General features: G+C 40.7%; 1 protein-coding gene across 2 annotated transcripts; it reads left to right on the forward strand.

The window, feature by feature from the left end:
* The first annotated feature begins 1,885 nt into the window (after positions 1 to 1,885).
* oprk1 (opioid receptor, kappa 1) lies at positions 1,886 to 5,936 on the forward strand. 2 transcript variants are annotated; one of them, XM_037681815.1, is made up of 4 exons: positions 1,886 to 1,893; positions 2,038 to 2,305; positions 3,960 to 4,312; positions 5,369 to 5,936. In XM_037681815.1, exons 2-4 carry the CDS (start codon positions 2,061 to 2,063, stop codon positions 5,908 to 5,910), a joined length of 1,140 nt encoding a protein of 379 aa, XP_037537743.1. In that variant the 5' UTR covers positions 1,886 to 1,893; positions 2,038 to 2,060; the 3' UTR covers positions 5,911 to 5,936. The 2 variants fall into 2 exon arrangements, with proteins under 2 accessions (XP_037537743.1, XP_037537744.1); XM_037681816.1 differs by lacking the exon at positions 1,886 to 1,893 and having other exon boundaries at positions 2,271 to 2,290.
* The last annotated feature ends 5,127 nt before the right edge of the window (positions 5,937 to 11,063 follow it).

Below are 11,063 nucleotides of genomic sequence, written 5' to 3' on the forward strand. Positions count from 1 at the left end.
CCATGACAGTCACATACAGTGTAATGCTCTTGTGTTGAGAATGACTCTCTGCTACTACAACATTCAATTTTAGCTTAATATCTGTACAACTGGCAGAGTTATAGCCTTTTTAGGGTCTCCAAAGATCACTTGGCTGTGGCAGTCATCTTAAATCGGGTTGTCTTTAAAACTTAATCAGTTGTAAATAATCATCCATTCATGGATTTCTGACCATTTCATTCAAATCTACCTAGTGTTTCATGAGATATTTTACTAACAGACATACTTGTATCCATTAGGTTATCTCAAACTTTAAAAAGTATATCTGACTTGACCAGTTAACACTCAGAGAATGTGTCAGGGACCAATCTCAACTAGTATATGAGCTTCGTAGCTTTAGAAATTTGAGTTATAATCATTGTTGTGTTTGCTCAGGTCACTCAGCTGTGGAGACATCTTAAGCAAAGTTGGCTCCAAATGTTAATTTGTTACAGATGTTTCAGTTAAATCTATCCAGCGGTTCATGAGATATTTTGCAACCAATACAGGCACAGGCAAAATCATCATCGCCTTGCCTTCTCCTGTTGCCTGCGATAAATACGCACATGAAGGAGGCTATATTACAGGCTGATTTATTGTTTGTTTCATATACATATATATATATATATATACACATATATGTATATATGTGTGTGTGTGCGTGTGTGTGTGAACAGCAATGATTCAGGAGGCACTGATGAGGTTTTTCTTTGAAGCTGCTCACAATCTCACCTGGTGATGAGTGCTCATTTTTGACTGACACTCCATAAAACGCTGCCTGAGCTCTTCTAGGAACTGATGCATTCAAGTGAAGGTTACATCCTGATCCAAGCGTGCACTTCATGCACTGCAGTGGCAGCAGGTGCACATGCTGCTATAGGAACATTTGAAATGATGGGAATTAAAAATGATATTTTATACACTGAAAGCAGACTGACTTGTGCACATATCTGTCATTCTGCTGGCAAAAATATCTCATGACCCCAATAAAAGAATTTTAATGAACCTTTCAGGAAAAAAAAAAACTGGCTGTACATCTAATTGACTTTTTAGAGACAACCCAAATCTAGATGGCTGCTAAAGCTAATCAGCATTAGTTAGCACATGAATGGACATAACCAGTTTCACTGGTAACTTTGGTGATAGGAGCTGAGCATTATCCCCAACACATACTTTGAGCTCAAAACATTGTGCAACTTTTGGAGTTATTCTTGTTTGTCTGTTAGCAAAATAACTCTTGAACCACTGGAAGGAGTTTAATGAAACTCTTGGTAAGTCATCACTGGATGTACCTTTATGTTCATCGTTTGGAGTCAACTCACTTTAAGATGGCCATCACAGCTAATCAACCATAGCTTGCACAATAATAGCTATAACTTAATGAAAATTATAGATACTGAACTAAAATTCAGTGTAGTAGTAGCTGATAGTTATTCATAAGGCATACTGCGAGCGCTGGCAGCCAGTGTGAGACATTGCAACATTTTTAAGGTTTAACCAAAGGGGCTGCAACTCATTTTCAATCATGCTCCTGCATGATATGCGGCGGGCGATACGCATTTCCTAAAGGCCTTTAATTGGTTGTGCATAAAATGTAACATCTTCATAAAGTATATTTTTATGTGTGACTGAGCCCTTCTGCCGGCGGTCATGTCTGTGGGCTCAGCCTCTGATGTCACTGAATGAGCAGTGCGGGCTTCCAGTGCGCACCTTCGGGCGCGCAGCGGTGGCACAGGCTCTGATTTTTCCCTCCTCCTTCACTCTCTGCCCAGAAAACCTGCTAATTTTCCCCGCATCCGCGTTTGGTTCGCGCGGCTGTGCGTGAGAGCCACCCGGGCTTCTGAAAGGAACTTTTTGGAAGCAGTCAAATCAAAGGTACGATGTATATTGAAATCGGCTTTTGAGCTTATTCTCCCTCTATAATTTGCGCAATTGGGAACATTTACTCCCCATTTTGTTGTTTATTGTTTTGTGGGGGTTGGGGGTGAAGTTGCGCGCTCACTTTGCGCCCCGCCGCAGGAGCGCAGCAGTTCAGCACCACCATGGAGAGCGGCGTGGTGCACATCTTCAAAGAGGACCGGTGTCCCTCGGGCCAGCCCGGGCAGTGCGTGCCGAACTTCACCTGGCAGCCCGGCTTGTCCGACGACTTTAACTACACCCCCAACGGGACCTGGGACGCGGAACCCGAACCAATGTCACCCATCATCCCCATCATAGTCGCCGTGTACTCGGTGGTGTTCGTGGTGGGCTTGGTGGGGAACTGTCTGGTGATGTATGTCATCATTAGGTGAGCTTTTATTTGATTATTTTGGGGTTTGTTTTAAATCTATGATATGTGTTGTGCGTGCGCGTGTAAGCGGGTCAGTGAGTGTGAAGCAGAGAACATGGCACATCTGTAACGACGCACATGGAGCAGCAGTTGGGAAACTGGTGCGTAATTTTCCAGCGCCTGAGGATTGTTTCATGTTTGTTTACCTGCATCCAGGTCTAACAAAGAGGAGAGGCAAAGACAAAAAAAGAAATGGCATTTATTTCCATATATATTGGATTTTCCCCCCCTTGTCTCTTCTGTTTTTATTTGTCTTGATTTTAGGACAATTATCTGTTTTCTGTCTCTTTGTTCCACTCTTTGACTTCAGTGCGTTATAACAAGGTTTGCAGGGAGTAAAAGCAGTTTTCCTTGACAAAAGTCATCTGTTCCTTTTCATGGAAAGTCCAGTTAAAAGCCTCATTCAGGTGTTTTAAGTGTTGATTTTAAAATTAGATTGTTTTTACCTTTTTATTTTTAGCATGTTAAGTGTGGGTTAATTTAAAAAATGACTTTAAAGAAAGACAAACATTCTGTTGATGTAAACAATAAAATAAATCACGAAGGAAGGTAAAAATGAAAGAAGTCTTTGTGAGAAAGTTATACGTTTTGACAAACAAAAACAATTAAGGAAACAAAAAAAGGGATTTGTTTTCAGCTGCAGTTAACTTCAGGGGACCAAAGAGAAAACCAATGATGAAGTAGTTGGATCTTCAGGCCCTGAGGTGACACAGAATTAAAATCAAACACGTTTGCCTCAACAAACTAAAGATGGACTGAAGCAGAAAGGGGTCTGACAAATCAAAAAGTATGAGAGGTTGCACATCCGGGAGAACTTTAAGTCACTAGCTAACAGTAGTGTCTGATATAGGCAGATCATCCAAAGTGCAATTAATATTTATTTATTTACTGAGCTAAAACACAGCCTGAAACAGATGGCATCCTTTTTCAGGACATGCTTTGCTTATTTCAGCAAGACGATGTCAAACCACACACTAAAAACCGCTGGGTTGAAAACTCATCTTGAAACCCAGATCAAATTTGAACCGTGGTTCGTTTTCGCTTCGCTCGGTGGGGTTATTGACTCAGCATACTGGGCTAAGTTTTAAAAATAATAATCAGAGCTACTAAAACATTGAGTTAAAAATGACGACTTAAAATCTGTGTTTAGATCATCATATTTCGGTGCTAGCTAGCTAGTGCTGGCAGCTATTAGCATCAGTTAGCTAGCATCAGCTAACGGTAGTTTAGGAACCCAAACTCAGCCAGATTAAAAACCTTCTTACAAGTTTTATCCTGATGCGTGCTCAATAATCCAGGTAGGCAAATCTAAGGTTAAGTCAGGGCATGATTTAACCTTGTTAGACTTCTTACAACTTGTTTTTATGGACTTATCTTTACTGGTTGCATCTTAAAGCAGGCGTGCCTTCAGGTTTGCTTTGGTCAACTTAAAATGGTGGTCTGTGAAGAATGACACAGCTCATCTCTACCCCATCTGGGTCAAACCTTCTGGCTCGATATTTGCTCAAACCGATCCAACATTTAAGAAAACACTTTCATTGTTATTCTTTTACAAATTGGCTTTTTCAGACATCAAGATGCACCTTCCGTTTGTTTCTTCTCTCCCCTGCAGATACACCAAGATGAAAACGGCCACCAACATCTACATTTTCAACCTGGCCGTGGCTGACGCGCTGGTCACCACCACCATGCCCTTCCAGAGCACAGACTACCTGCTCAGCTCCTGGCCGTTCGGCGAAGTGGCGTGCAAGGTCTTCATCTCCATTGACTACTACAACATGTTCACCAGCATCTTCACCTTGACCATGATGAGCGTGGATCGATATGTGGCCGTGTGCCACCCAGTTAAGGCGCTGGACTTCCGCACGCCTGTAAAGGCAAAGATCATCAATGTGATCATCTGGGTGCTGTCATCGGCTGCTGGGATCCCTGCCATGGTGCTCGGCAGCACTAACACCAATAATGGTACCTCGCTCTGCTCTTCTTCTGTGCTGAGTAGAACTCTGCTGCAGGTCTTTCTTGCATTGGTTTATTCACATTCTGCAGAGGACTTTTGTCATCTATAAAATATTTTATTACTGACATGTATTAAAGAATTATTGCTGAATTATCTTTACTAACTGCTTTGATTCAATGGGAAAAAAATGTTCTATACGTTTGATAAAAAGTCCTCATGAGTTCTTTAACTTGACAACTAAATTGTTCTTTCATCTGACCAAAGACTATCAAATTATAAAATGAGTCTAACCTTAATTTTTCTGAATGAACAAACATTTCTCATTATAGGATTGTACATTCTTAGGTGCAGTAGCACAGCTTCAACTTAAATTGTCGCTTGAGACAAAACTTTAACTGTGATGTACTGGACTGACTTGAATTTTAGAGACTTGAGGAATCTTCGTAAGGACGAAAGCTATGTTTTAACATCTAAAGATACTGGCTGCAGTGTCATAAAGACCGGTCTAAACAAATTCATGAAGTAAGACCAGTTTTTATTCTCATATTGATAGTTAATGTGCCCTTAAATGAAGCATTTATAAGTAAAATTTGTGAATAGATGCCAACTACAAAAGTATTTGTTCACCTATGGAAACAGTCAACAATGGTAGTGTTCATGGAAAAGCTGTTTGGGATCGAGAAGTCCGGCAATTTGAAAGCACTGATACGTATTAATGCTCGGATTAGGCTAGGCTGAAACAGTAGGTTTAAAATAAGTTAGGCATAAGTCGAATGTTTGAATGTTGAGCTCCGGCTTTATGGTGCTCCACCACTCTGACCCCTGATACGTATCCTCGACGATTGTCTTACTCCTTTTTTCTATTGTGTTTAGCAGCAAATTCCCTCTTCCATCTAAACATCTTCATCTTCACTGCATGTCAATCATGTGACTGTGGTTTTTGGCAGATTCAGCTGAGTGTGTTGTTGGAGACATGACTAAACATTTGAAAGCACATCTGATTTTGTGTTTGGCACCACTTTGCATCTGACTGGTCCAATGTGTAATGTCTCTGTAACCAACAGGAACTACAGAATGTGCTTTACAGTTCCCTGACCCCTACTCCTACTGGGACACCCTGATGAAGATCTGCGTCTTCATCTTTGCCTTCGTGGCACCCCTCATTATCATCACCGTCTGCTACACGCTGATGGTCCTGCGGCTGAAGAGCGTGCGTCTCCTCTCTGGCTCCCGCGAGAAGGACCGCAACCTCCGTCGGATCACCCGCCTGGTGCTGGTGGTGGTGGCGGTCTTTGTGGTGTGCTGGACGCCCATACACATCTTCATCCTGGTCAAAACGCTGTCGTCCAGCGTGCCCGAGACCACCTCCGTCATGGCAGCCTACTTCTTCTGCGTGGCGTTGGGTTACACCAACAGCAGCCTCAACCCCATCCTCTATGCTTTCCTGGATGAAAACTTCAAGAGGTGCTTCAGGGACTTTTGTTGCCCTGGAGCAGGGCGGGGACACAGGGACTGTCAAGGGGTGAGCAGAGTGAGGAGCACCCTACGGGATCACACCTGCCCCACCGAAGGACGGGGAGACACGAGACAACCCAGGCCAGTATGACTAGCCATGAACATGTCCTCTAATTCTTACCATAGCTGGGAGGACTCTATTGATATGTGCTTGACTCAGATCACGACTACGATCTGAGCAAGATTTGTTAGTCCCAATAAATCCCATAAAAAGACCGAAACCAACTAATTATTTCTGCACTGCTTAAAGTTTAAATAAAGTAGCGTCCAATTAATACACTCTATAAGGAAACAGTGCCTTAAAATGACGCTTCTATCGATGAAATATATTTTCAAAGCAGTTCCAGTGTGTAATATTTAAAAAGATCTATTCACATAAATAAGCAGCACCTTGTTTTTTTTTTAATCGGCATCAAAAGAAAAAAATGTATTTTAATAATCACAGCAGTAGTAGAAGGGGACATTTAATGTCATGTCATCTCTTTGTCTTTGTTTTTTTTAATCATATAACTCCACTTGATCATACCACCTATAATTTTATGCTATATTGGAAGCAATTTTATTGTTTTTTTTTCAGGGAGTTATGGTTTTCTTTTGGCCAAAGTGAATACTAAAGCTAAAGTAAAATTAGTCAAATTATGTACTATTGCACTAAAACCAAGTTTTTCTAAAGTAATGTTGCTTTGGTCCAACCAATTGTTAATTGTCTTTCATTAACCAGACCCTTTTAATTAAGCTAAAATAACATGGGATATGACAGTTGTAGTTATCCTAAGCAGCTGAGTTAGCTCACAATTCAAACAAACTTAAACGAAACAGATTTACGATATTTACTGTAATCGACGTGGGATTTTATAATCATCGCTTTATATATTTTTACTCGTACTTTTATGTCGATGCTAGATTTTACAATGTAGATCTGATTAAGTTCTACACATTGAATTTAAATATTTTAATATATACTCTTAAAAGGCAAAACAACACATATAACCTGACAAGCATTCTTGGTTTAGTTCTTTTTGTGGGATTTGTTTGTATTCAATTAAACTTATAGTGACTTTTAATATAAATGTGAATTTAATGACTGTAAGATAGTTAAATGTAAAGATGATTTTAGACAAAACAGCCAGGAAAATTGTGTCAGTGCATACTATTTTATACTTTATTAAATCGTTTTTGAAAAGGTTAAAAGTGGAACAACATATGAAGAGTAGCAAGCGACTATTTGTTTAATCCACATTGTTGATATCTGCATTTCATATATAATATATTTTCTTTTTTTGCTCATCTTTCTGTCACGTTAGCCAAGAAGTTTTCCCAGGAAGTATGATTTCTCTTAGAACAAAAGATCAAATGCACAAAAAATAAAATCAAATAAAGCTTTTTTCCTCTAATAACTTTGTTTAAGCTAACTCGTGCATCAACTGTAATTTGGTGCTTTGCAGTATTGTAAACCTGTGATGATATAGACATTTACAAACCTCTCAGGGATCATCCTCTGTGTATCACGACTAAATCGCTGGATTTTCTTTACCACGTTTCACGAGCCATCTCTGTCAAAAACATCGGAAGCCTTTGTTCTTCGAAGATGAACTTTGTGCCGTAATGAGATGCTTTCTGCTCAGAGGCTGAGCGGCCGAATGTTTGCGGCAGTGATTGTGTTTTAGTGGAGTTTTGTGCACGATGTGGACACTGCATCTTCTTAACGTCTTGTCTGAAACTACAGCTAAAATGGGCAGAGGGCTCCGAGGCAAAAGCTATTATGAATATATGTATTATAAAATGTATCTACGCAGCAGGACTTTCATTGTTGAATCTGCGCTTGTTGTAAGTTTCTGCTCGACATGTTATCCACACAGCGTTGTGAGCGTGCATTAATGCTGCTAGAAGAGCTCCAGCTCCTGGCTGGGCATATTTACTGAAACATCTTTTGATTTCCACTAGCACAGGACTTTTCAGATTGCGTGTAAATGCACATGTTTTTTATTCATTTTACATACTTTGATGTATTGCGTAATTTATTTTTATCTTGCAAATGAAATGGGTTTTTTTTCTTCTAAATGCTGTTAAACTAATTCAACTGGATCAAATTCAGAAAGTTTTTAAAGTCCAACTTTAACAATTTGTGTGTTTAAATTGAATGTGATCACAGTAGTTCAAGCAGAAAAAGTGTTTGTGGGCCTCCACGCCTTCTGTATGTTCAGCCTTTTTGAAATGTTTATAGTCATGTTTTTAATTTAATTGTAATTATGTTGTTAAATTGAGGATATAGCTTGTCTCTGATATTCTGTATTCAATTTTAACATTATTCATGAACAAAAATGGTGTTAAATCCAACTCACATCGGAGTCTTATGTGTGTGTTTTGTGCTTCTGTATCTGTTTGATATTTTGATGTACCTTTTAGATCTGAATGTCTAAAAATGCTTCATAAACGCACAACTGTAAGTCATAATAAAACGCTTTAAAAGTCTGAGAAGTGAATGGGTTCGGTTTAAATTCTGTTCAGTTGTTCATCATATCCATGTGGGTTCTGATGAGAAAAGTGAGGGCTGCAAATCCATCATGAAACTGTAACTCCACCTTGTCACTGATTCTGGTTTTCAATCCCGTGTTTATGTCTATTCAATGCACATACAATAGTGTTTCCATGGTGAGCGCGTTGAATGAAAGGCAAAGGTCTGGGACTTGTACTAATTGTGAGGCGTTCGGTGCTGCGGCCTTGCAAAGGAATTTGGAAACATAAAACAGAGTCCCTGAGTGAAAAGCTCAAGGTTCTTTAAAGTATGATGCTACAGGAAGAGGTGTTTCTGCAAGCGTGCCAACAACAGAGGTAAAGTTAATTTTTTTTCTCAAGGTTTTTATGCCTGCATTTCTATTTACTATTTATTTTTTGACTTCTCTGAACCACTTCTAACAACCTTTGTGCGACCAGTATCTCGAATAATGTGGGAAATCAAGTTTTTTCCCCCCAAAACCTTGAGTGTCAGTGTTAATTTAGTCTAACAATGATGTTCACACAAGATCTGAGGAACGTTACTTAAGAATAAGTCAGACCAGTCCCTTGCATTTCTTGAACATGTTAAAAAATTAGTTACCAGTACTTCTCAGTAACGACATTATTTACAAGTTGTCAAGTAGCACATGTTCACATTACGCTTCAAAAAAAAAAAAAAAAAACCTCACAGGATTTGGAAAATGCACATTTTCCAAACAAAACAACAGCAACAATCACACCAATATTTGTGTGTGCGTGTATCTGCATTTTTTGTGTGTTTGCTAGCAAGGCCAGATTAACCATATGGGCAAATGCCCAGGGGCCCACAACTTCTAAAGGGCCCAGGCCAGTGAGGGCACAAGCAAAATATCTGGTTATCTCCTGCTTTATGATAAACTGTCATCCTGAGCCCTTGCGCTGCTTCAGAGACCGCTGCGCTGCCTGTGAATGTGAGTTGAGACCCTCTCCCTCTACTCTCTCCTGCTCAGTGACCGCCGAGGAGCTGGACCAAAGGTTCGGTTCGAGTCACGCTCTATTATTTTAAATAAATAGTCCATGCCGCTCACTCAGGCATCCGCCTCACTGAAGCGCCCCCAGACAGCAGCAGCAGCGATGGGAAAGACAGACCCTCGCCCCCTCCCTGAGCCTGTCTGTCACAGCAGAGACGACACACAACAGGTTGCATGCTTGCCCCATATAGCCCGTAATGACTTCTTAGACTGATGCGTGAGAAAAGCAGAGCGTGCTCTATTCACACAAGGAGAGCTGTTGGTCAGGCTACTTCTTGTTGTGCCATTAACTCCATCCATCCATCTATCCATCCATCCATTATCTTTACTCGCTTCTTCCATTTTGGGTTACGGGGGTCGCTGGTGCCCATGTCCAGCAATCACTGTGCGAGGGGCGGGGTACACCCTGGACGGGTCGCAAGTCCATCACAGGGCCACATAGAGACAAATGAGACAAACAACCATTCACTCTCTCAATCACACCTAGGGACAATTTAGAGTTACCAATTAACCTAACATGCATGTTTTTGGTCTGTGGGAGGAAACCAGAGTATGCGGAGAAAACCCACGCATGCACGGAGAGAACATGCAAACTCCACACAGAAGGCCCCTGGACCGGGGTTTGAACCAATGACCTGCTCGCTGAGAGGCAGCAGCTCTACCAGTTGCGCCACCGTGCTGCCCCTGCCATTAACTCTAAAATAGTTATTGATTCAGGTGTTTACTTATGTAGGTAAAACTAGAGGTTTAAAATACACCAGAATGCAGGAAATGGCATCTACTTTATTCATAATTTTCTGGGGGAGGACCCCCAGAACTCCCATCAGTGTCCCCCCCCCCCCACACACACCACCATTACAAATGTTTCTGACGCCAATGGCCAGCGCGTTGTTAAACAATGGTGTCGAATGTTGTTCAAAGTGCGCTCAACTTAACTCAGTCTTGGTGATTTGCATTAACAAGAGCACATAGTATATTTACATATACTGTAGTTCTATGGACATGTGGATATTTGTACATCAACATACACCTGATAGTTAGAATTTGAAGTATATTTACTGTATATTATGGTAATTTATTCTGTATTTTGCCAGATTATCTGGGGTTGTGACTCAAGATGATGAGGCCCTTGGGTACAGTGAAGTGTTATCTGGCCCTGTCTGTTAGAGAACACATAAATGTCTACAGATATTGAGCCAAAACTTTATCAGAGTCAGAGTCAGAGTCAGAGATTCTTTATTGTCATTCGCACCTCATGTGGTACATGTGGTGGAGCGAAATTATGTACACAGGGTCCCAGTTACATCCAACAATAAAATGTATAAGAAAAACAGTAATAACATCTAAGATATGAACTAAGAAAAACATCAACTAAATATACACTAAGCACTCATAACATAAAACATTGAACAACACCACAAACATGAACATGAGTCTGTGAGCAGATGTGCACGCATGAACACATCAACATTGAAACAGATCAGCAGCAACATGAAACAGATCAGCAGCAACATGATATGGTTTTTCACAGTGATTATTCTAGTTAGAGATTCATGAGTCTAACAGCCTCAGGGTAGAAGCTGTTCCTCAGTCTAGTGGTTCTACACTTAATGCTCCTTAACCTCCTTCCTGAGGGGAGTGGGGCAAAAAGTGTGTGTGCTGGGTGGGTGGGGTCCTTCATGATGCAGGTGGCCCTCTTCCTGCATCTGGAGGTGTAGATGTCTGTGATGGTGGGGAG

Source organism: Nematolebias whitei, chromosome 9 (assembly GCF_014905685.2).
Source record: "Nematolebias whitei isolate Nwh7 chromosome 9, NemWhi1, whole genome shotgun sequence".
NCBI classification, from domain to species: Eukaryota; Metazoa; Chordata; class Actinopteri; order Cyprinodontiformes; family Rivulidae; genus Nematolebias; species Nematolebias whitei.

Coding starts and splice junctions, on each gene's coding strand:
- oprk1 (XM_037681815.1), top strand. CDS start 2,061: ATGGAGAGCGGCGTGGTGCACATCTTCAAAGAGGACCGGTGTCCCTCG. Junction 2,306..3,959: donor GTGATGTATGTCATCATTAG/GTGAGCTTTTAT, acceptor TCTCCCCTGCAG/ATACACCAAGATGAAAACGG. Junction 4,313..5,368: donor CAGCACTAACACCAATAATG/GTACCTCGCTCT, acceptor TGTAACCAACAG/GAACTACAGAATGTGCTTTA.